This window comes from Scyliorhinus canicula, chromosome 2 (genome assembly GCF_902713615.1).
Source record: "Scyliorhinus canicula chromosome 2, sScyCan1.1, whole genome shotgun sequence".
NCBI lineage: Eukaryota > Metazoa > Chordata > Chondrichthyes > Carcharhiniformes > Scyliorhinidae > Scyliorhinus > Scyliorhinus canicula.
In genome coordinates this window covers 180,533,818-180,560,510 of record NC_052147.1, presented here as the reverse complement: position 1 = coordinate 180,560,510, position 26,693 = coordinate 180,533,818, and the positions used below count along the sequence as shown (strand labels likewise).

Below are 26,693 nucleotides of genomic sequence, written 5' to 3'. Positions count from 1 at the left end.
AAGCCAGCGATTTAGACTTGTGAGCTAAACCAGCCCCTGAATAGGTAACTCAGGTAATTTCTGGGTTTAACTGTGCACGGCTGGTGCTGTAAGTTACTGTCAGATTTAATTTAATAATGGTGAGTGCCATTAACTTCACCATTATTTTTTACAGGTTTGTTTTTAATCACTAGCTTTCGGGGTGCAGCTCCTTCCTCACTGCGCTCCGAAAGCTAGTGATTCAAAATAAACCTGTTTTACTTTAACCTAGTGTTGTAAGACTTCTTATCGTGCCCACCCCAGTCCAATGCTGGCATCTCCACATCATTATCTTTTACAGCAAAGCCTGAAGCAAAATACATTTATGTATAAAAGATTAAAAGATACACATACTTCCAACAAAAAACAGAAGATGGTCGATGATGCAATCAGCACAGGTCTTGTTTTTCTCACACATGACTCACGGAGGAAATATTGCTTGATCCCTTTGCTCGAGGAGATTTGATTCTCACTTGTCCCCATGTAATAATAATAATAATAATAAGTGCTTATTGTCACAAGTAGGCTTCAATGAAGTTACTGTGAAAAGCCCCTAATCACCACATTTTGGCGCCTGTTTGAGGAGGCTGGTACGGGAATTGCACCCATGCTGCTGCCTCGTTCTGCATTACAAACTAGCTGTTAGCCCATTGTGTAATGAATAGGGATTATTCAGCAAATGCCAGGGCATATGTTACCTGTGGTTAAATCCTGTTAGGACTATGCTAGATCGAAAAATAATCTAGTTGAATGTTCAGTTCATTATGCCTAAACCTGAAGATGCAATCAGGTTTCCAATTTTCAGGTTTGGATTCAGATTAGGATGAGGAAAGGCATGATTGAGTGACAGTAAACAGAGACTAAGAAAACAATTCAAAAGTCCTTATTGCTGAAGTAATATTTTTATTTTTGTCATCTTATTATGAAACATTAGCACTGGAAATGTATATTTCAAATGAGGATCCATAACAGAGCAAAACAATGCCCTAACTATTCTTTGTCATTATCAAAAAGTACATGTGTGATCCTCTAGTTACTACCACTTTGGTCAATGCAACACATTTAAACCATTATTTCTGACTAACCAACCTGGGTGACCTGTAACCAATTGGTAAAAGTTGTTTATAATGTATGTTCCGGTGTTTATGTAAAAGGTGCATTTTGAGTTATGCTAGTGCAAAAGCACACACAATATAAAATAGGATACTTCACTAATGACACTTATTATAGTTTATCTGTCTAAACTGAGAGAGCCTTGTTGACAGAGCTCTTTTTGTTATGGTGTGTTCCACTGTCTTGCAGACAATACTACTGAATTCAGGTAAATAGCACTGCCCTTAGAAAGCTCACTGCCCTTGGTAACAAGTGAGTAAAAAAATTATGGTAGAATCTCTGGTCATTAACTCATAGCTTCACAAAATTAATTTTCAATTAACAGCATAGAATCTTTATATTCTTTACTTAACATAGGTAATATCTGACTGAGCATTACAAATTGCTTGCTTTTTAAAAAAAAAATCCAAAGCACATTTCATCTTTAAAAAATTCAGAAACATCACAGAAGTATTTATTTTCCATTAGTCCAGCTTTATAGTACTTCATGTGCAAATTAAATCGATATTGTGATATAAATTGTTAACCATTTATTTTTGTTACAGAAAAACACATCAAGACAGTATATACTATTTGAAATATATCCAGACATAATCAAATATAACTGTAGTATATGTATTCATTGGTGTAGTATACCACAAATGCAAGGCAACATGTGTTGTTCCATTTTGTATGATAATTGTCCAAACGGTGTCTAATTATTTTTGCAGCTGTACAATCATGCTTTTTTTAAATTAATCTTGTTGATGCTCTTGTTGTGTTGTCGGAACTGTAATGTGTTGCATTTTGCTTCTGTCTTTGAATTCTGTTGCCCCGAGGACATTTTCTGCAGATAAGAATAATATTACTAATTCATAGCATAGGAAAATTATCTATTACTTCAAAGCAATTTATACATTTCTGCAACACATTTCTAACTGAGAATAAATAGTTAAGAACCACAGTGTATCGTGGAAGCAGTTTGAATCTTTTAATATATACCTGATTGTTTTGATACAAAAAAATTCTGATTCTATGTTTTCTATCTTTGATCAATGAGTGCAACTTATATGTACTAAGCAGGAAATTTAGCCTGTTCAGGTTCAGCTGAATTAGTAATTTCTTTATTTGGAATCTAGTTGATAAACCAGGCCTATAATGAAGCAGACCATTATACATTTCTGTGGACATCAGCAGTCCACAGGCACCTTACCCTACTACCGATCCTTCATGTGTGAGTGTTAGGCAAACTAATCATCACATCAAGACCAAACTTGTTCTCACTGTAATGCACAACATGCAGGTTTTCCAGCTGTATGACGAGGAGCACAAATCTTGGCTAACAATTATTTTCCTGTAGGCTGAACTTCCTTAGCTTGATGGTGATGGGCTGGCATTAGGGAGGAGAAGTATCAGGAGAGGAGCCCAATATCTTCCGGTCATCAAGGCATGTTGCCAGCTGCAGGCACCTTAGTAGCATAGCTGCCTAGCGGGAAGCTAATAGAATCCCTACGCTGCAGAAGGAGGAAATATGGCCCATCAAGTCTGCATCTACCCTTCGAATGAGCACTCTACCCATATCCACTCACCCAACCACCCCTCCCTACCCTTGTAATCCCATAACCTAACTTGCACATCCCTGGACACTAAGGGACAACATAGTATGGCCAATGCACCTAACCCGTACATCTTTGGACTGTGGGAGGAAACCGGAGCACCCGGAGGAAAGCCACGTAGTCACGGAATGTACAAATGCCACACAGACAGTGACCCAAGTCGGAATTGAACCAGGGTCCCTGGCGCTGTGAGACAGCAGTGCTAACCGTGTTGCCTGCGGTGTCACATATGTGGCTATTTAAGTGCCACTTCCAGACATTTTGCCCTCATTGGTAGGGTCTGCCTCCATGTGCAGAGACCACTCAGGAGGCTCTGGGGCAGGGGCTTCCTTGATGGGCATTCCACGGCCCATGGAGGATCACTTTTGGCATCAATGGCTGCCTCTGCAGCAATAAATATGGCAGTGCACCACAACCCTGAACACTGGGCCTGCCTGGACTTGGCTCCCCCCCCACTCTCTCACCAAACAAAGTCATCTCTCCAAAGGCACCATTGATGTGCTCCCTTCCAGACGTTGAAGCGTTAGCGATGGCCACTTGTATCAGTGGTACTGTTGAGCTGCTTGCTCACTGATTGGGCCAGCAGCATTAGGAGGAAAGACACAGTCCTTAATCGAACAGTGGCAAAATGCCTCTCCAGGATCCTGCTGCCTACTGGAGTGAAGTTGGCTCCAGTTTTTGGGCATGGTGGCCTGACTTGACAGCGAACAATGTGATTCAAACCTTTTTGTTACATAAACCAGGAAGTAGAATGCTAAAGTAAACAACGATCCTTTTCCAATGAATTTCAAATCAGCCATTATGTATAGAACAGGAAAGACAGGTCTTTTCACATGCCGCTTGGTTTAAAGAAGAACCAGTTACCATTGCGATATAAATGCATTCTAGTTTTAACCCCATCAATGTAAATTTCAATCAGAATTCAAGGTCCATTAAGTTTCACTTCTCCAAAACTTTGGATATTTTAATAATAAACTACTAAGATGTCCCAAAGCTTAGACATTAAATTATGAATAAGCAGGGCCTATAGAACTACAAATTAGTAGCCAAATCTGCTGTCAAATTAGCAGCTTTTTGTTCCCCTTATTCATGGAGTGTGGACATTGTTCTTAAATCATTGCAATCCATGTGGAATGTATAAGTGGTAGTGTTTCGGAGTGCCTACTGCCCTTGTTTCCTGAGTGTTAGAGATCAAAGTTTTGGAAAGGAGTCTTGGTGAGTTGCTGCTGTGCATTTTGTAAATGTTCCTATGGTGGAGGGAGTGAATGTTTATGGTGGTGGATGGTATGGTAATCAAGCTGGCTGCTTTGTCCTAGTTGATGTCAAGCTTCTTGAGTGTTGTTGGAGCTGCACTCATCCAGGGATGTGGAGAGGTATTCCATCATACTGCTGACTTGTGCCTTGCAGATGATGGACATGTTTTGGGGAGTCAAGATAGGAGTTAACTGCTGCAGAATTCTGTACCATTGACTTGCTCTTTCAGCTACATGGTAACCCGCAGACTATTTATAGCGGAGGATTAATCAATGGTAATGCTGTTGAATATCAATTGGAGGTGATTGGACACTTTCTTGTTAGAAATGGTCATTGCTTGGTACTTGTGTGGCACAAACGTTAGTTCCGCTTATCAGCCCAAGCCTGTTCTTGCCTTGTGGCATGAAGGCACATACTGCTTCATTATCAGAGGAGTTGTGAATCAAACTGAACTCTGTGCAATCATCAGTGAACATCCTGACTTCTGACCTTATGATGGGGGCAAGGTAATTAATGTAACAACTGATGAAGAGTTCCTACAATTATATCCTGGTGCTGAGATGATTGACCTTCAACTATGCAACCATCTTTCTTTGTGCTAGGTATAACTCCAGCTGGTGGAAACAATTCCCCCATATTCCCATTGACTTCAATTTTACTCCTGTCCTTTGATGTCAGACTCAGGCAAGTGCTTCTCCAATGTCAAGGGAAGTCACTTTAAAAAAAAACACTTGTATTGAGGTTTTTGTAATATACAGAACAAGGATAAACGTGGTCATACATTTGAAGACAAATGAAAAAATAAAAAATGTATAAACATCCGTCATCTTACATTATTGACAATGGTTACAGCTTCCTGTTTTTCATTTGCCAGTAGTCTTTTGATTCTGGCTAGGTCTCCTGCTCCTCTCTCCCCCTTTTCTTCTTGACCAACGGAACCCCCCACCCTCCCCCCTACTTCCCGGCCATCGAATGTGCTTTCTTACCTCATCTGCTCTTGTGCTCTGCTCCAGTTGCGTTGGTGTGATGCCGTATATCTTGCTATTTTTTTGGCCATGGCTGGGTTTCATGCTATTTGTTCCCCCCCCCCCCCCCCAGCTCCCTTTGCTGTTTCATGACTACTCTCTTCTTTGGCTTATTGGCTACAAACAGGTCTTGGAACAACTGAGTGAATGGCTCCCATGTTCTGTGGAAGCCCTCTTCTGACCTCGGATGGCGAATTTAATTTTCTCCATTTGGAGAAATTCCGATAGGTTGGACAGCCAACTTGCAGCTTTAGGTGATGCTGCTGACCGCCAGCCAAGCAGGATACTCCAGCGGGCGATTAGTGAGGCAAAGGCAAGAGCGCCGGCCCTCCTCCCCATGAATAGATCTGGCTGTTCAGAGAGCCTGAAGACTGGCTTTCTTGGGTATAGCTCCACCCTCAACCCCACCACCGACATTGCCTCAAAGAAGGCTGTCCAAAACCCAGCAAGTCTGGGGCAAGACCCGAACATGTGGGCGTGGTTGGCTAGGTCTCCTTGGCACCGTTCGCATTTGTCCTCCACCTCTGAGAAGAACCTGCTCATTCGGGTGACCCTCCCATTTACAGTTCTTAGTTTGTCTCGCCCAGCACAGGATTCGTTCCCAATCTTGGTACCAGTGCACTTTGGCGATTATCGCCCTCGGCTGTTCTCCGGCTCTGGGCTTTGGGCGAAGCGACTAGTGTGCTCTGTCAGTTACTGGTGGTTTGGGAAAGCTATCCCTCCCCAGCAGGTTATCCAGCATTTGGGCCACATAGTCCGTGGGGTTTCGCCCTTCGGTCAACTCTGGCAGGCCCTCAATCTGTAGGTTTTGGCACCACGACTAGTTCTCTTGGTCGTCGATTTTCTCCTTCAGACTCCCCTATTTCGCAATCAGACTTGCCACCTCTTTCACTAGGGCAATGATCTGGGCACCCTGGTCTGTTGCAGCTTTTTCCAGCTGTTTAATAGTATTTCCCTGAGTTTCCAGTCACCTCTTCACCTTGTCTAGGACCAACTGCATAGTGGCCAGAGCTTCTGAAACTGCACCCTTGACCACAGCTTGAACATTTCATTTAGTCTCTTCCCGATGTTCTCTCAAGTCTCTTGAGAGAAACATCCTCAACCCATCCCCTGGTGTGTGTGTGTGTGTGTGTGGTGAATGCATTCACATGATAGGGGATATGCCTTTAAGGTTTGGTGTGATATGCCTTTAAGGCTTGGGTTAGAACCCCGGTGGGCTCCGCCTCCCCGGGGCTGTATATAATGTTGCATCCAGTGGGTGGCTCTCAGTTTGTACTGAAGTCTCTGGCTAGCTAAATTCTTTGCGTATTAAAGCCTTCATTCACTTGATCTCACTCTCATGTCATGATTGATGGTATATCAATTTAATACGCAAAAAACAACACTTTGGACCCCGCTCTCGAGCAGGAGAAACTCGATCTAGATGCCCATGCGCCAGAAGCCAAGGCGATCTTCTCGCACTGGCTTCGCTGCTTCAGGGCATATATCAGCTCCTCAGAAGCACCTATCCTCGAAACCCGCAAGCTGCACCTCCTCCACGCCCGGGTGAGCCACAGAATCGCCGTTTTAATCGAGAAGGCGGCCTCGTATGACGCTGTGGTCGAGATTCTAAAGATGCACTTTATCAAGCCCGTCAATGAGGTGTTCGTGAGGCATCTACTCTCTACCCGCCGGCAGCGCTCCAGGGAATCGCTGGATGAGTATTTGGAAAAGCTCACCATGCTCGCCAGAAACTGCAATTACCAAGGTATGTCGGCGGAGGACCACATGAAGCTGCAGATCCAGGACGCCTACATGGCTGGAATCTGCTCGAACCAGGTCAGGCAGAGACTCCTAGAAAATGGGGCAAACAACCTGCAGGAAACGGTACAAATAGCCACGTCGTTAGAGGTGGCCTGCCAGAACCTCAGCGTGTACCCTGCGGACTCTGCGAGCCCCACATGGACTTCAGCAGACCCGATCACGCCATAGGCCTGTGCCGCGCGGCTGCCCGCCCAGACCGGGGGACCGTCGTGCTACTTCTGTGGTCAGGGCCAACATCGAAGACAGCGTTGCCCAGCCCGCTCCGCGACATGTAGCGACTGCGGCAAAAAAGGGGCATGTCACTAGAATCTGCCTGGCCAGACCGAAGGCCCAGAAGCAGAAAACTCACCAGGCCCGACCAACGGACTCACAGACCTGCAGGCCCTGCAACATGGCTGTGTGCCTGCCGGACACACCCTTTTCCGACGCGTCAGCGGCCTCGTGCGATTCGTGGGGGCGGCCATCTTGGCTGCCATCTTCTGCTCAACCCGACATGTGCGATCGATGGGGTGGCCATTTTGTGACTCCGATTCCCCGGATGACACAGACTACCCGCAGCTTGGAGCAGTCACTCTCGACCAGTTGCGTCCGAAGCACCTGTGGAGCTCCATGATGGTCGTCCAGGTCAACGAGCACGGGACCCCCTGCCTCTTTGACTCCGGGAGCACGGAGAGTTTCGTGCATCCAGAAACGGTAAGGCGCTGCTAACTGCGCACCTACCCGGCCTCCCAAACCTCGCCTCTGGGTCCCATTCCGTTCGAATACGGGGGTACTGTATAGCAAACCTCGCGATCCAGGGTGCTGAATATGCCCGCTTTAAACTCTATGTCCTCCCTCACCTACTGCTTGGTCTGGATTTTCAATGTAGTCACCAAAGCCTGACCCTGAAGTTCGGTAGACCCTTAACCCCCTCATGGTCTGTCGCCTCACGACTCTGAAGGTTGCTCCCCCCTCGCTCTTCGTGAACCTCACCCCCAACTGTAAGCCCATTGCCACAAGGAGCCGGCGGTGCAGTGCCCAGGATATGACTTTCATCAAGTCAGAGGTCCAACGACTCTTGAGAGAGAGTCCACTGGAGGGCACAGGTGGTGATAGTCCGGTCCAGAGGAAAGAACCGGATGGTCATGGATTACAGCCAGACCATAAACCGGTTCACGCAGCTTGATGTGTACCCCCTTCCCCGCATAGTGGAGATGGTTAATCAGATCGCGCAATACCGGGTTTTCTCCACGGTCGATCTGAAGTCCGCCTACCACCAGCTCCCGATCCGCCCGGAAGATCACCACTACACAGCTTTTGAAGCGGCCGGCCAGCTCTTCCACTTCCTTAGGGTCCCCTTTGGCGTTACTAATGGGGTCTCGGTCTTCCAGAGAACAATGGACCGAATGGTGGACCAGTATGGGCTGCGGGCTACTTACCCGTACTTGGCCAATATCACCATCTGCGGCCATGATCAGCAGGACCACGACGCCAACCTTGAGAAGTTCCTCCAGACCGCCCAGGCCCTTAACTTAACTTACAACAAAGAAAAATGCATCTTTCGCACAACCCGGCTAGCCATCCTCGGCTATGTCGTGGAAAATGGGGTCCTAGGGCCCGACCCCAACCGCATGCGCCCTCTCACGGAACTCCCTCTTCCCCTCAGCCTCAAGGCCCTCAAACAGTACTTGGGCTTTTCTCCTATTATGCCCAGAGGGTCCCCAACTATGCAGACAAAGGCCGGCCACTTATTAAGACCACGACATTTCCCCTGACGGCTGAGGCCTGTTCAGCCTTCAGCTGTATCAAGGCCGATATCAGCAAGGCTGCCATGCACGTGGTGAACGAAACCATTCCCTTCCAGGTTGAGAGCGGTGCATCAGACGTCGCCCTGGCTGCTACCCTCAACCAGGCGGGCAGGCCAGTTGCGTTTTTTCTCGAACCCTCAATGCTTCCGAGATCCGGCACTCCGCTGTCAAGAAGGAGACGCAAGCTATTGTGGAAGCTGTGTGGCATTGGAGGCACTACCTAGCCGGTAGGAGGTTCACCCTCGTCACCAACCAGCGGTCGTTTGCTTTTATGTTCGACAACGCACAGCGGGGCAAGATCAAGAATGATAAGATCTTAAGGTGGAGACGATTCTCCACCTACACTTACGATATTATGTATCGTCCGGGGCGCTCAATGAGCCCCCAGATGCCCTGTCCCGCGGTACATGTGCCAGCGCATAAGAGGATCGACTGTGGGCTATCCACAATGACCTCTGTTGCCCGGGGGTCACACGGCTTGCCCACTTTATTAAGGCCCGCAATCTGCCCTACTCTACCGAGGAGGTCAGGGCCATGACCAAAGATTGCCAAGTCTGCGCGGAGTGCAAACCGCACTTCTATCGGCCAGGCAAGGCTCGCCTGGTGAAGGCCTCCAGGCCCTTTGAGCGCCTTAGTATCTACTTCAAATTGCCCCTTCCGTCCACCAACCGCAATGCCGATTTCTTAACCGTCATTGACGATACTCCTGCTTCCCATTCGCTGTCCCCTGCCCCGACATGACCTCGGCCAATGTTATAAAGGCACTGCAGAGCATCTTCACTGTGTTCGGATTCCCCGCTTACATCCAAAGCGACCGGGGTACATCATTCATGAGCGATGAGCTGCGTCAGTACCTGCTCGGTAAGGGCATCGCCTCAAGCAGGACTACCAGCTACAACCCGCAGGGAAATGCGCAGGTGGAGAGGGAGAACACGACGGTTTGGAAGGCTGTACTTCTGACTCTTCGGTCTAGAAGTCTCCCAATTCCCCGCTGGCAGGAGGTACTACCCGATGCGCTCCACTCCATTAGATCACTTCTCTGCATGACCACGAACAAGACCTCTCACAATCGCTTGTTTGTTTTCCCTAGGAGATCCATCTCCGGGTTCTCGCTTCCATCCTGGCTGGCAACTCCGGGACCTGTTCTTCTCTGGAGGCAAGTGAACAGCCATAAGACGGATCCCCTAGTCAAGAGGATCCAGCTGCTACATGCTAACTCCCAGTACGCCTACGTCGCGCATTCTGACGGATGGCAAGATACGGTTTCCCTACGGGATCTGGCGCCCGCTGGTTCCCCCGCCAATGTTTTCCCCCTGCATCCCCGCGTCACTAGTCGCCACAAACCGTGGCCCTCCCGCACCTCTGTTTTTCCCCCCTGCGCCAGCACTGTCACCCCCAACCACCCACCCAGCCCCTGCTCCCCAACCTTCTTCGACATGCCAGACGGAATCTGCGACTGCCGTGCTCCCGGATATACCATCATCTGCTCCCCAACCTTCTTCGATGCGCCAGATGGAAGCTGCGACTGCTGTGCTCCCGGATATACCATCATCGATGATGTCTGTGCCCACCGTGCCACCGCCTGAGCTGAGGAGGTCAAAGAGGATGATCAGGCCTCCTGATAGACTGAACATTTGATCCCACGTCACCCCCGACGGACTTTGTGTTTTTTTTTAAACAGGGGGTGAATGTATTGAATGTATTCACCAGATAGGTGATATGCCTTTAAGGTTTGGTGTGATATGCCTTTAAGGCTTGGGTTGGAACCCTGGTGGGCTTCGCCTCCCCGGGGCTTTATATAATGTTGCATCCAGTGGGTGGCTCTCAGTGTGTACTTAAGTCTCTGGCTAGCTAAGTTATTTGCGTATTAAAGCCTTCATTCACTTGATCTCACTCTCGTGTCGTGATTGATGGTATATCAGTGTGTGTGTGGGGAGGGCCTCCTTGCATGGTGGGCCAGTCCATCTCGCTCTGGCGAGGCCCGGGTTTCACCACCTCATGCACGGCTTGTTCATTTGTTTCGCTCCTGGTTTCCACGTGGCCTCTGCAGTGGCTATTTCTTGGCATTTTGCTATTATACTGTTGCTGGTAGAGGTGCGGGGATGGTTTTCCTTTGTATTCACGGGCTATTTCAGGTGAAAAGAGCCTATTTTTCAGGTTCATGGGATGAGAGACACCTGATGTGTGACGTCTCAGCACATCCCCGTCACAAAAGTATCTGGAAGTCACTTTCAGCTCCAGAATGCAGCTGTAATTTTACATCCTTGGACCAAACTGTATTGAGGTCTGAAGCTGAATGGTCTTGGCAAAACCCAAACTGAACATTGATGAGCAGTTTATTGCAATGCAGCATCATTTGATGGCACTATTAACAACACTGTCCATCAGTTTGCTGACGATTGAGTGTTAGACTGCTGGATGTTGATTGTACCTACCATTTGTGGACAAACGTATTTTTCATTTTTTTCAAGTCGGTGACAATTTTTCACTTTGTCAAGTAGGTGCCAGTGTTGTACATCTACTGGAACAAATTTGCTAGGGACACAACTAGTGGGATACTGCTCGCCCAAGTAACTGTATCTAGTGCGCTCAGCCTTTTCTTGATATCACATGAAGTGAATTGAATTGAATTGGCTGAAAACTGGCATTGATCATGACGGCAATCTCAGGCGGAGGTATTTTGCGTTGACATGTTGGGTTCCATCATCAAGGGAGGGATGTTTTTGTGACCTCCTCCTTCCATTGCTTATTTAATTGTCGATCACCATTCAAGACTGGACATGTTAGGACTGCACAGCTTTGATCTGATTTATTAGTTGCGGGACCACTTAAATCTGTCTATAACTTGCTGCTTCAACCGTTTAGCATATATGCAGTCCTGTGTAGTAGCTTAATTAGGTTGGCAACTCTTTTTAAGTATACCTATACTCCTGGCATACTCTCCTACATTCCTCATTCCACTGGCTTACTAGTAATGGTACAGTGAGAGATATGATGGGTCGTGAGGTGACAGATTGTGGTTGAAACAATTCGGCTGCTGTTGATTGCCCACAGTGGTAGCGTCATATAGCTCAATGGAGTGTGTCCTCTGCATGATGATGGGACTTTGTTCCCAGATGGACCTTTGTGGTAGTTAATCCCATCAAAGATAGATGAATCTGCAAAAGGTAGATTAGAGAAGACAATGGCAAGAGGTTTCAAAATAGAGGGGTACTGATTGAACAGTTGAGGAAGGGTGAGAGGTGGTATTCAGTAACTTCTCTTGCCCAGTTTTGACCTAATGCCAAGAGACTTCATTAGGTCTAAAGTCACTCCTATCTAATTGTGTACCACTGACTCTTCACCTTTGCTAGTGGAACAGGGCACACCAGGGATAGTGATGGAGGAATGTGGGGCATTTGTTGTAAGCTATGGTTTGCTGAGCATGACTATGCTAGGCAGTTGTTTGACTTGTCTGTGGGACAGCTCTTCCAATATTGGTACAAACTCCAACTATTAGCAAGGCAGACTAGGAAAAGGGTGCTTTGGTTGTGTTTGGCACCCAGGTTAACACCAAGTGATCTGTCCAGTTTTGTTCTTATTCAGCTTTACTGTAGTGGTTTGATACAAGTGTGGCATGGTGGCACAGTGGTTAGCACTGCTGCCTCACATCACCAGGGACACGGGTTCAATTCTGGCCTTGGGTGACTGCATGTGTGAAGATGGCACATTCTCCATGTGTATGTGTGGGTTTCCTCCGGGTGCTCTGGTTTCCTCCCATAGGCCAAAGATGTGTAGGTTAGATGGATTCGCCATGAGGGCAGAATTTCTGCGCTGAAGGGTATTAGTGTTTTTAACAATAATTCAGTTATATCATGGTCATCATGACGGGACTAGTTTTGCTTAATTAATTGAATGTAAATTCTGTCCAGCTCCCATGGTGGGATGTGAACTCATATTTCCAGAGTCCTTGTCTATGCCTCTGGGTTATTAGTCCTGCAAAATCACCACAATTCTACGATTCACCTTCAAAATAAAATTTACAGTGTGCTGTGGAAACATGCAAAATTTCTTCAATCTCCTGATTTTATTGTGTGCACACACTGCTGTTGCAGGTACGGATAACTCCTGGATAACTGCTTTACTAGCAGTGCAACTTTGACTCCTCAATATTATAGTGCAGTCGCTAAGGAAGCCAGGCCCAGTGTCTCTAAGATTAACAGTAAGAAGTCTTACAACACCAGGTTAAAGTCCAACAGGTTTGTTTCAAACACGAGCTTTCGGAGCACGGCTCCTTCTTCAGGTGAATCTAAGATTAACAACATTGCAGACCATTTGCTCCTGCTGCTCAGGATCTGTGAGAGTGCCTGATGCTGAACCCAGGTGCCTGCAATGAGACAGTGCTTCTCAAGACTAACATTATTCACTTAGACAGCACAAGATGGTAGTGGATGGAGATCAGAAAAATGCTTGATTATTATACTTATTAATAATTAGTCAAGTTATTTGAGTAAGATTACCTTGTTATGCAAAGAACTACAATCAAAATGATGGCCACCTGCACAGCTCCAATGATGGATGCTATTAAGACATACTGAAGTTTTCCAGCTCCAGGGACTACGTACAAAACATTAAACTCTTTTTGTTCACAGCGTGGTCCTTTAAAACCTGCTTCACAGCTGCAAAATGAGAATAATTGGATAGAAAATGAATTGATGCAATATTGAAAGAAGGGATGTTTACAAAGAATCACAAAACTTTGACTAGCTACTGTATTGTCCAAACATTACCTGCAAGATGGTTCCTGTTTATTAATCAAGTATTCACATTTTCCATGTAGACAAAGATTATCCAAGTGATTGGGACATGGGATATATAGTCCCCGGGCAGGTTTTTCTAATTTATTGGCATTTTTTTCTGGTAATATAAAATGTAAAATAGGCAATAAATAAAGGATAATGAAAGACTATAGTTTAAACAAGAATTTATGAATCAGAAGAGATTGGGTTCTGTATTAACCTCATCTTAAAAAAACATGACATTAAGGTTAGACTGTTCACAGCAGAAGTATAACAGATTTCAGTGAAGGCAGTTCAAAGAGAAATATCAGTAGAACAAGATCTAACTTCTGAAACTGAGATCACAAAAGCAATCCAGGTTTCATGTTATTGGCCAGCAACTTTCTGTACTGCTGACCTGAGGTGCTGAATCATTCTATATATTAACTCTGTGGATGCCAGTTCTTCTCCATCATGTCATCAAAGTGGCCGTTTTTAATGTAAACCTATTCAGTGAATTTTGGCAGGTTTATTCAACTGTGCAGGGATTTGCATCTGAACCTGACCTAATCTTCACCCTTTCCAGAAAGAATTATTAGAAGCGGGAATCCTATGAATATTTCCCCCTTTCCAGCATGCTGTGAACAATTGTAGTGATCATTCTGACCATTTCTACAATTTAGCAGGGAGGACAGGTAAATAGGATGGCAGCAAGCCCATTGCCTTCCTGCCCACCCCCAATCCTGACTCCATAGTACAGTGGACGTATAGGTGTAAAAATCCTGCCCATCATTTCGAAAAACATTAATGGGCAATTTATTTGTCACCAAGCCAATTGACCAGCATTTCATGTTACCTAAGCCACAAGATAGTTTGCATGGGAAGGCAGGAGGGGAATTTTTTGTGATGGTGGGGGGGGGGGGGGGGGGCAGGGGGAGCACCCCTGCAAAAGATGTTACCCACCCCATTGTTCCCCTAACCCCTGACTCGGCTGCTGACCACTTCATACCCTAAAAGCCCAGGACTTACCTGGGTGCAGAATCCATTGCAGCTCTTCATGGGACTGCTCCCAGCAGCACCCATGGCTCAGTTCTATCACTGCTGGGTTTGCCCTAATGGACTTCCTACCACTGAGGGGGGGGGGGGGGTCCTAATCTCAGCCTGGCTGACTCTTGCAAGGTGGTGGTTGGGCAAACAATACACTTCCTCCCCTTCCCGTTAAGTTCAGCCCACTGAATCATGAAGATATCCCAATAAGTGATATTCCGTAATGGTTTCTAAAAAAAAAGGCGTGAAAGAATAAACGAATGTCTCTTAGCTCCTAAGATTATTAGAAAATAACGTCAAAAGCTTCTTTCACATCTGTTGCTGAAAAAATGACAAAAGTGTCAGGTTCAGACTGAAAACCAGCGTGCTTCTCCCCAGAAAAACAACCCAAGTTTTCTGACCAGATCTTCTTACGCTGTCAAAATGAAACAAATTGGGTCAGGTGCAAGGCGGGGGGGTGGTTGGTTTGCACTGTCACTTTGGTTTTGGTGGGGTGGGGCCTGATAGAGCCAGCATGGTTTGCTCCACAGAGATCGGGGCACCACCTATAAAAGGCACCCTGATCTCTCTCCCACCACCCCATGGCCATGGAGAACCCACCTCACAAGCTTTGGGGCAGGCAAACCTCCCTCTCCTCCCCACAGAAGTATCAGGGGGTACGTGCACCCTCCTCTGCCCCACCACACTTAAGGGGCTAACGGCCTCGCTAAATCCCGCGCTACATCCCACAAAAGGGTTAGATATTGAAATAGGTCGGCAGAGTGGCGGGGGATTATGAGGGGGCAGAGGGAGCATTGGGTGTCGCTCTATGCCGATGACCTCTTGTTGTATGTTTCGGATCCGTTGGAAAGTATGGGAAGGATTATGGGCCTCTTGTTGGGAGGTTTGGAGGGTTCTCGGGGTACAAACTAAATATAGGGAAAAGCGAGGTATTCCCAATTCATGAGCTGGGACAGAGGGCTAATTTAGGGGGATGCCATTTACGGTAGCGAGGAATAGGTCTAGGTTGAGGATTTAGGTAGCGAGGGAACGGAAGGGGCTCCATAAGTGGAACTTAACGAAGATGGTGGATGAGACCAGAGAGGATCTTAAGAGGCGGGATACACTGCACTTAACATTGGCGGAGCGTCCAAGTGGTGAAAATGAATATTCTGCTGAGGTTCTTGTTTTTTTTCAGGCTCTCCCGATCTTCATACCAAAGACCTTTTTCGGAAAGTGGACACGATAATTTTGGACCTGGTATGGGCGGGGAAGGTGCCGAGGATTAGAGGACCCTGCTACAGAGACAGAGACAGCAGGTTGGCATTGCCGAACTCGCTTCATTATTATTGGGCGGCGAATGTGGACAAGGTGCGGCAGTGGTGGGAAGGAGAAGGGGTAGAGTGGGTTAGGATGGAGGAAGAATCTTTTAAGGGGTTTAGTTTGAGGGCAATGGTGACGGCAGCATTGCCAATGGCTCAGAGTAGGTATTCAGAGAGTCCAGTGGTGGAGTCCATGGTGAAGATATTATAGAATCAGTTGAGGAGGCATTTTAGGGTGGAAGGGATGTTGGTGCTAACGCCGCTGTGCAAGACTCATGGGTTTGAGCTGAGGGCGATGGATAGTGTATACAGGAGCTGGAGGGAAGTAGGGCTGGTCAAGGTGAGGGATCTGTACTTGGAGGAAGGGTTCACCAGTCTGGAGGAGCTCAGAAAGAGTGTAGAGCTGCCGAGGGTGGGTGAGTTCAGGTATCTGCAGGTTATGGACTTCACGAGGTCTGGAGGGGGTTCCCTAGGTTGCCGGGATAAACCCTGATGGAGCAACTGCTGCTTCTGGATGTGGAAAGTGAGGGAAGAATTGGGGCTATATACAAGTGGCTGGGGGAACAGGGAGGCGAGCGGGTGGTGAAGATCAAGGAGAAATGGAACGCGTAGTGGGGAGGGGAGATTAATTGGGGAGTATGGAGTGAGGCACTGCGAAGGGTAAACGGGATGAGTCTAATGCAGTTCAAGGTGGTGCATATGACTTGGGCAAGAATGAGTGCTTTCTTTCAGGGGGTAGCAGATGAGTGTGAGAGGTGTGGGCAGGGGCCAGCGAATCACACGCACATGTTTTAGGGTTGTGAAAAATTGGGAAGATTCTGGGCGGGAGTGTTCTCGGTCTTAACCAGGATTGTGGAAGAGGTGGAGGACCCAGACAATTTAGTAGCGACATTTGGGGTTTCAGAGAAGCCGTAGTCATGAAGAGGAGGAAGGCCGATATCGTGGTCTTTGCTTCTCTGCACGGCGGCGAATTTTGCTGGAGTGACGGTCGGCATCGTCACCGGGAGTAGCGGCTTGGTTGGGTGACCTGTATGTCTTCCTGCGGTAAGAGAAGATAAAGTATAAGTTAAGGGGCTCTGCAGGGGAGTTTTAGAGAAGATGAGGGATCTTTGTGACCATGTTTGAGGGGCTGTTCGTCCCTGGATGGAGGGAGGAAGGGGAGGAGTAAAAAAGGGGACAAATCTGTACAGACTGATTTGCTGATTGATTGCTGGGAAGTATGTTTCCTGGGGTGTTTATTTGCTGTAACCTGATTTGATACATGTTTGTAATAAAATACATTAAAAAATGATATTGAAATGAGTACCTGTGTAATCCGTTCTTGCATAAAGCCCATCTTCAGTTTTTGTACCTGTGGTTACATTTTCTGTTCAAAGACAATTGGAAATTTCACTTGGATACACTGCAGCTACCCTGATACCCTGCACAATACCAAAACATTTCTCTCCTGTGTCTCTTTCCATTAATTCTCTCCACAAGTAAACAGTTGGAAAGTAAGCTATGCATTTTTCCTGTTAAAAATACCAGAGAATAAGCAGCATTTTATTTAACTCCATGTGTTAATTAAACATTTACAAAAATGCAATTCATTTTAAGCCTCATTCTTGAATTAATTATTTTTATATGCAATGTGCTACCCTCTGGGTCATGTGTAAATTAGTAAGATCAGAGTTGCTAGCTTATAGAGGGTAAATTTCCAGAATAAATTTTCCCTGATAAAGATAGGTCATTAACTACAAGTAAAGGATTTCTTGCACGTTTGGAGGCTTCATGTGTTAAGTATAAAGTTAGCTATTTTAAAGTGGTATTTTCTTCATGCAGGTTAATTCCACATTAGTTTTGTTGATCAGGAAGAGCATGAGAACTTATGAGTGTTGCAATTGATAGAATAAATGATTGATTCTCCATCACTTTCCATGACTGGCTTTCCTCTCTACTCCAAGTGACTTCACATTTATCCATGTAGAATCCTTAGCTTACAAGCATTTCTTAAAAAAAAGTTCCTTTTAATTAGAATACAATACAGATATGATGCTGAATATGGTAGCTTGTTATAATCATATTGTTTATACTTAATGATTGAAAGACACTGCAATCTGAGGTTGAGTATTTTAAGTTATCTATCCTGACAAAATCTCTTTTTGGAAGTTATAGGATATATATGGTTCATTAAAATAAATATTATAATAAACCTTTTATTCAGTAAAAATAATATAATCGGCACATTCCATATTTACTTTACATTTCGGTCAAACTACCAAACAAGTGTAACTGCATAAAGCATCGTCAGGGTAAGTATTTCTGGGATAAGTGCAAGTAATTCAGTAGTGATTATTTTTTGTTCCTGATCTTCTAGTCCCGCATATTCCTGCTGTCCTTACTGGAAAGGGGAGAACATCAAACTCTGCTAATATCTCTATGGGTACTGTCAATAGACTCCTTGGTGTAGCGAATCTGAGCATACTTGAATGCTGTTGATTTGAATGCTACAGAAATGAAAAAGTATCCTTGTAAACAAGCCAGGGAATGATTTCCAGCCCAAACTAAATCCTATACTTCAGTCTCTTAATCAGTGACAGCATCATAACATATGGTTTGCCAGTAAAAAATAACTAATCTTACTCTTTATACAACTTTACAGCTCTTGCAATTTTCTGTTCCATTATGCTCTTCAACTCAAGTTATGCCTTCACAACAGATATTGATAAATTCTAATGTAATGAAGAGTGGTGTATACACACCAACACAAAGGTTGTAGGTGGGCGGTGGGTGGTATATCTTACCTGTTACAGAGTGACTGCTATATAGATAATTTTACCAAACTGCAAAGGACACAGATTCACCTAAATCTCAATAGGAGTTGATTCAAAACTATTGTAATTATATGATGCTATTGGAAAGTAGTCACTGTGACTGATAAAACCCTACTTCCTTTGTCTTGTATTACAGAGCATTTACCATTGTTATTCATATCATGTGATTGATCCCAGACATGTATACAAAACTTAGTTTAAATTTTCAAACATGATGCTGTAGCCATCTCAGATGGCCACCTGCAAAGGACCATGGGAATTAGGACCAACCCAGGACTCAGACATACTCAGAGCTTGTGTGTGTACTTGCAACCCAGACAGCCAGACACGATCGAAACCCCAGCTTGTTTGCATTCTAATGGCCCATTTCCCCAGAACAAAAGGACTGTACTCACGTAACCGATGCAGATGCAGACTAACCGGCACCACTCCCTTTGCTAAGAAAGCCCAAACAGCCAAGGTCAATGACCGCTCAGGACACGCCCAGCCATCAAGGCACCCACCCCTTTATTGGCCAAAATCGAAGGCAGTTATCGAAGCCGGTCGAATTAGTGGGTCCAAAGCTAAGGACCGCCCCAAAGAGCGCAAATTCCCAGAGGGATAAAAAGAGACACAGCCATGTCTTCGGCCTCTCTTGGCCCCGACCTACGCCTAAAACCAAGTATAACATTACGACCAGAAGACAAGTTTAAGACCAACGATCGCTACCAGACGGTTGAGCCCAGCAGAATTGAAGCCACTTCTTCTACCCAGCCACGCAAGATTGGAATAAAGGCCTTGTTCATCTGCAAAGAGCCGGTTGCCCTGAGTTAAGTGTAGGTTATTGTAGTTGTTAGGTGTAGTTTAACTTGTAGTGTTTTATGTTGCATGTCGAAGTAATCCTTGTGCGTAAATAAACTATCTTTGAGCTTGAACTGACTAACTAGTTGTTTGGTCTTTGATCGATATCCGGTAAAACCTTGTGGTGGTATCATTTGATACCTGGCGACTCTGAAAAGCAATATTATCATTAATAACTGTCATAGCTAGTTAATTTGGTGACATTATTGGTGCCGATTGGTGGGTAGTATTCCACTCATTAAAAAGAGCAACATTATTGGTGACTCCGGTGCAAATTGGCAACATTATTGGCGACTCTGGTGGGACATAACATCATATCATATTGGCGACTTTAAGAGCAACATTATTGGCGACATCTGATGGGACTCAATCTAGAAATTATTTTGTCACTCCGAGAGATCCCACAAACCTTTGCATTAGAAATCCAATTGAGGAAAAGTGTAAGAAACCACAAGTGTAAGGCCCATATCTCTCAAATCACCAAGATTCGGAAGTGTGTATTAACTTGCATGCGTACTAACAGGGATATAAGCTAAACTCATCAAATTTTGCGTAAAACTATCGGGAGTATTGTGAACCGGAAAATAGGCGAGGCCATAACACTGTTCAAATCACTGGCTTATTCCCCCTGTCCCAAATTAATGGTAGGAAAACAGAGATTAATGGTAGGAAAAATGAGATAATAGTAGCAACGGCCACAAAAGCGATGGAACGCCTAATGAACCTGTAGGAACCCAAGGTCGCAGCGACCAACAGAGCAGAGCAGTGCCCCATATGGGAAGAGGAATTGAGGAAGTATTTGAAGGGGAAAGGATGGCCCTTTTGGTCCGAGTTTTGTTCAAATGATGAGTCAGGTCCAGGAAGCATAGGACTAACCTGGTGGGACAACCTAACCGAGGTACATAAGAAGAATGCAGTGAAAGTTTGTAGCAATAGTGTCCTGTTTGGCACAGTTGCGAGGCACAGAGGAGGTCGTGAGGACGCTCCGCAGACAGCTTGTTGAGAACGAGGAGAAGAATGAGGGAAACTATAGTGAATGTGAAAAGATTAATAAGCAACTCCGGGAACAGTTGGCAGCTAAAGATAAAGAGATGGCTGATGTCAAAAGGGCACACCAATCTTGTCTAGTTCACCTTAGCAGCTTTCAAACCCAGTACGATAAAGCCTACCAAGATACACAGCGCGCAATTTTGATCCTAGAAGAGACAGAGCAGCAGGTAGCACAGTTAACAAGACACTGCGCAAAATTAAAGGCAGCTTTACGAGCAATCCATAGCTCCACTACAGAACAAAGACAGAGCACAGGAGATCACGTGAAATGTAGATGACAAACAGAAAAGTTGCAGTCACTGCTGTCAGTGCAAAATCACAATAGATGCCCCCAGGCCTCGAAAAGGAAAGCACCCGCACCACTGACAACAGGCAGCACACACCCCCATGAATCCAGTCACCACACAGCACAAGTCATCGGATCGGGATGAGCCTGATTTTGTTTACACCACCCCACTAACCATCACCCAATTGAGAGATGCCTGCACCAAAATTGACCATTTGAACCCACCGCAGACCTACATAATTTCTTTGAGAGAGTACAACAGCAAATGGTTATGTACGACATCGACAAAAAGGAGAAAGTTAAGCTTATAGTCATGAGCCTTGAACCGTTAGCTGAGCTTTACCAGAAACCCAGAATGTAGGAGGAGGAACTCTACAGGAGATGAAAAGGGCCATTTTAGATGCGATGGGGTACAAAAAGGGAGACCCCGTAGAATGTTTGAACCGTTGTAGGCAAAATAAGGGAGAGCAACCGACTGCATTTGCAGGTCGCCTTTGGATCCATTTTACAGCAGTATTTGGGGATTTGAACCGCGCACGCTCAGATAACGATGACACAACTAAATGGGCCCGCACTTTAGTCTCCCACACCACAGAAGCTGGTCAAAAGGGTTGTGTAAATTACAACCCCGCAGACGCCACACATAATGAAGTTTAGGTTTTAAAGCAACTCTCCAGAGCTTGGGAACAATCCCTACATAGGAAGGCAGATCAGGAAAAGGCACAGGTGAATATGCACTCAGTCAGGGCTAATCAGGACCCAACATGGGTAAATGAGGGTAGACATGAAGGACAACACCCCTGAACACAGGGGCCACGAGGTTGCTATAATTGTGGACACATGGGACATTACACCCACGAATGTGGTTCCATGCACATCTCCCTTAAACTTTTCCCCTATCACCTAGAACCTTGAACCTTGAATACGGTGTCCCACAGCAAGCCGAGGGTGAGATCTCAAAAGTCATCAATAGCTTACTTGATCAAGGAGTAATTGGCCCATAGCCTCAACAAATAATGCCCCAATTTGGCCCGTAAAGAAATCAGACGGTTCATGGAGACTAACCATTGATGAATGAGAGCTCAACAAGGTCACCCCATTAGCAGCCCCACTGTTGCCACAAGTCTCGAAACGATGCTCAAGCAGGGAGTACAAGCAAAGTACTTTACAGTGCTGGACATTAGCAATGGCTTCTGATCCATCGCCTTAGATAAGGCCTGTCAATACAAGTTTATGTTCACATTTCAAGGGCAGCAGTATACATGGACATGCCTCCCGCAAGGTTTCCACAACCCCCCCCCTCCATTTTTCACCGACAATTGGCCAATGGACTTTCCAAATTTTCCCGCCCTGAATGCCTTATTCAGTATGTGGACGACTTACTCCTACAGATGGACACAAAGGAAGAGCATGTTAAGAGAATAACTGGTTGTGGAATTTATGTGGAAGACGCACAGGGACGTACATCAGAGGAAATATCTTTAAAATTGCCCAGCCACCTAGGATCACAAGCAGCCGAATTAGCAGCTATAGCCATTTGCAGTGCAGCACCCAGATTCCTTTCCGACCCCAGCGGACATACATTCGGTTCATATGTCTGCAATAGTTTGACAGAATTCCTGCCCCTGTGGGAATCTTGAGGATTCGTATCCGCTGATGGTAAACCCCTACCCTCAGCCCCATGTTGAAGCATATCCTTAAGACAGCAAAATACAGCACATATGGCATAATCAAAGTGAGAAGCCACCATCGTTCCTCCCCACCTTGGCCTTAGCCAGGTCAGGGTCACGCCACGGACACTTTTGGCAACCCCCCCGAAAGTGAACCGATACACGCAGTCCAGGTTTCACAGACCAATATTGAAGATTTAGCCCAGGCCCAAAAGGCAGACAACACTCTTAAGCAAGTTTTAGACGGTAACTTTCCAACCCCCTACGACAAATTCAAGGACTCACTGATGGTGCAGGACAGTATAGTTTTGAAAAATGGATTTTATGTGGTCCCCACCCAGGACAGAAACCTTATAATTTACCAGTTTAATGATGGACATAGACATCAGAGGATAGACAATACCATTGCCCATTTAAGACCTTTGTGCTGGTGGCCTGATTTAAAAGCTGATGTCACGCATTATGTTGAGAATTGTTTAATCTTTGCACAGAACAACCTGAAAGGTATTCCAAGAAAGGACAACTGAGAAACACCCGACCTGTTAATGGTCCATGGACAAATTTACAGCACGCCTACATCGCTCCCCTCCCCCCCTGGGTTTTAATGGTTTAAATATGTATTAGTAGTAATCGACACCTTTAAAAAATGGGCAGGAGCATTTCCCTCCCAGACGAACACAGCAAAAGCCACAGTTAAGATTTTGACCCAACAGATATTTACACGCTGGGGTCTTCCCCGCAGCATTGAGTCAGACAAAAGTTCTAATTTCACCGGCAGAGTTATGCAAAATGTCCCAACGATTTTTGGAATCAAGCAAAAATTTCACATAGCATATCCAGCGACATTGTTGAATGAATGAATCGCACCTTGAAAGCGACCATTAGAAAAATGGTGCAACAGCATAACACCACATGGGACACAGTCCTCTTATTCGCCCTGATGTTTACTACGAACACAGTATCCAATTCCACAGGTTTCACCCCCCACACTCTCATGACCAGAGGGCCCATGAAAGGAACGGAATATTTATTAGGTCTCGATTTGGCAAGACCCACAGTCACCGCCCTCACCCATGAAAAAGCGGTCCAACAAGTCATGGAAAATATTAAAGCAGCACAGCTCGCTGCAGCTGCCCAACTAGGCGCTAGGAAAAAGCAGAGCAAGGCCTTCTTTGATAAAACAGTCCACCCCGTACAGTATACAGTCGGTCAGCAAGTGATGGTTTCCCTGTACAATCCCAGTTCATTCCTCTCCCCTAAATTTGCAGGACCCTACTCCATTTCGGACAAACTGAGCCCCTTTGTGTACAATATAACGTACCCCAATGGTAAAACTGGTTGGTTCCACATCAACCAGCTCAAAGTTCATGGAACCCAATGTAGCCACTCCCACTACATCTCTCTGGCAATAGCAGACGATTCCGCCCCGCCCATCGACAACCTAGACCAACCCTCCCCCAGCCATGACAGCAAGTCCATGCCCAAAGACCCAACCTTGTTTCCGCCTACAAGTACGACTTTCCACCTTGAGCTTGATTCAGATGTTAGTGCCAGCCTCCCCGAATTGACCACGATCACTGACCACTGGTACAACCTCCCTGGCTGTAGTCACTCCAGCCCCTGGAACCACGACCAGGACATGTTTGGCCCCCAATATCCCCTTCCACAACCAGAGCCACCACCACCACCCAACAACAGTAATTTGCCCTTCACAGCCACCGCCCCTACACCTCATGACAAACGAACCCCTTTTTGGCACCGCGACAACTTTTGTGGATTGGTAAGACATGACGATTCGGATTCCACGACGGTCCACGTGGCCACGGCACAAAAACAGCAGACACGAGTCTGGCAACCGGGAGACGGTGACGATTCCGAGTCTGACTCCCGTTACGGTAACCTTTTTACAACTCTTTCGATACAGAATCCTGGAGGTGTCCAGATGATGAGAAAAAGGAACCGCATGAGATTTACTGTGTCCTATTTACTGATGGAGCCTGCGCACCTTTTATTTCCTCCTTTCTTTCTTATTGCAACATGGTTTTAATTAATGTTGGCCTGATACCCAATTTCTTGATACAGTCATAGTTACTCTTCTGACGCCATTTACTGACCAATGGCCGTTATAGGAACAATTGTTGGATCTCACGTGTTACAAATTCTCTCCGCTCGTTTCGGTCACCCAGGTAGTGGAGTAACGGCACTAATCCCCGCCCTCCCTGAGGACATCTAATGCATCCGGTCAGTTAAACTCGGGTAGTGGAGCAACGGCACTGATGCCCTACCCGGGGATCCCACCCATTCTTGCCCTGCCGTGGCCGACACTCACCTCAAGTTCCCGTCACTTTGAGTACTCTGGAATGGTTCCTTACACTTTCACTGTCCTTGGCAGGTCTTAGTTTTCCCTTCTCTGCTCTTATTGTGGTTTAAAGAATGCCCTTTGCCACAGTCTGTACACTCAACTCTTTACGTTCCGCGACTCTTTGGTCGCTTCCCTACCTGCCATTTACATGTTTGACGCTTGGTTGCCACATATATGAAATGAAATGAAAATGAAAATCGCTTATTGTCACAAGTAGGCTTCAATGAAGTTACTGTGAAAAGCCCCTAGTCGCCACATTCCGGCGCCTGTCCGGGGAGGCTGGTACGGGAATCGAACTGTGCTGCTGGCCTGCTTGGTCTGCTTTAAAAGCCAGCGATTTAGCTGAGTCAGCTAAACCAGCCCTGCTGTACGCAAACTACCTCTGGACCCTGGGACGAAAAAACTTTATAAAACCGGCCGCCCTAAAATTCGGCTGGTTAAGAATAAGCCTCAACCTCCCATGGTTGTGATTTAAGAAAGACTGGTCGAAGAAATTGTCCACCCACTCCAAGCATCGACTAAGCATCCAAGCTGCGAGAGTCTCTGCACTGAAAAGGAAAATTTTTTTTTTGGTTGTCTCGTCTCCATAAAAAGGTTATTCAAATAAAAATGAGGGAGTCACACATGGTGACGATTCTAATGGGTAATTGAAGTTAAGGAGAGAAAGATAAACAAAACGAGATGTTAACCAATGATAATAACAGATATTATGCTTGCAACCCCAGGAATATACGAAGAACAGAAGACAAGGTGAAGACAGGACTGATGACCTTCATTGTGATCATTGCTGGACTCCTACAACTGCGCACGTTACAAGCTTTTTTACCCTACACCACACCAGCCTCGAACATGACCACACAACATGATACCCCTAGCCCGGACACCACGCCACACAGAGATAAACACTGATACCCCCACTTGGTGCGAAAACATTGTTAAATGGTATCCATTTCATATACAGTAGAGGCCCTTCTGGTGATAGCGATAATCTGCAGTTTCATCCAGACACTTCGACTCTGCAAATGGCGAAAAAAAGCCTCCCGCTCCCCGATATATACACTCAGAGCCCCCTTCTTCGGAATTCACCCAACCCAACAAACAATGTAACCACCGATAAAAATGAAGATTGTACACCTCTTTAACGTTGATAAGTTAAGCAGAAATGTGATGCTGCCGTTGGTTTTAAAATTTTGTATTGTACATAAGTTCCTTTGTATATTTGCCAGCAGCATGAGAGTAGCTTAGATAGTGATAGTTAGATATTCCCTTGTGCGAATAAGTTAAATGTGTCATAGTTGAATATTTTATAGTGACCTCTTAGAGATTATGAATGTATGATGTGTCAATAAAACTTAGGTAAATGCTCCAAAACAAATGTAGTGTAGAACCTGTCCTTGACCAAGGGTAACCGGCACGCCAAGGCCGGATGAGGGATCAACAGTGTGATCCACCACGCTTCGCGTTCAGGATCAAGAGGATGGGATGGAGCTAACACAGATGGCCACCTGCAAAGGGCCATGGGAATTATTGCCAAAATCGAAGGCAGTGATCGAATTATTGGGCCCCAAAGAGCACAAAATCCCAGAGGGATAAAAAGAGACACAGTCATGAGTTCGGTCTCTCATGGCCCCGGCTTACGCCTAAAACCAAGTGTAGCATTATGACCAGAAGACAGGTTTAAGACCAACGATCGCTACCAGACGTGAGCCCAGCAGAAACAAGCCGCTTCTTCGACCCAGCCACCCAAGATCCGAACAAAGGCCTTGTTCATCTGCAAAGAGCCAGTTGTCCTGAAGTTAAGTATAGGTTATTGTAGTTGTTAGGTGCAGTTTAACTTGTAGTGTTTTATTTTGCATGTCGAAGTAATCCTTGTGTGTAAATAAACTGTCTTTGAACTTGAACTGACTAACTGGTTGTTTCGTCTTTGATCGATATCCGGTAAAGCCTTGTGGTAGTATCATTTGATACCTGA

General features: G+C 45.8%; 1 protein-coding gene across 1 annotated transcript in view; it reads right to left on the bottom strand.

Annotated features, from left to right (window-relative positions):
* Window positions 1-901: 901 nt before the first annotated feature.
* tmeff2a (transmembrane protein with EGF-like and two follistatin-like domains 2a) overlaps window positions 902-26,693 on the bottom strand; it is a 180,455-nt gene continuing 154,663 nt past the window's right edge. Inside the window, exons 7-10 of the mRNA XM_038789119.1 lie at window positions 17,007-17,066; window positions 13,365-13,491; window positions 13,095-13,253; window positions 902-1,957 (exon numbers count right to left, since the gene is read on the bottom strand). Coding sequence (XP_038645047.1) covers window positions 1,861-1,957; window positions 13,095-13,253; window positions 13,365-13,491; window positions 17,007-17,066 — 443 coding nt within the window. The 3' untranslated portion in view covers window positions 902-1,860. The remainder of the gene's footprint in view (window positions 1,958-13,094; window positions 13,254-13,364; window positions 13,492-17,006; window positions 17,067-26,693) is intronic.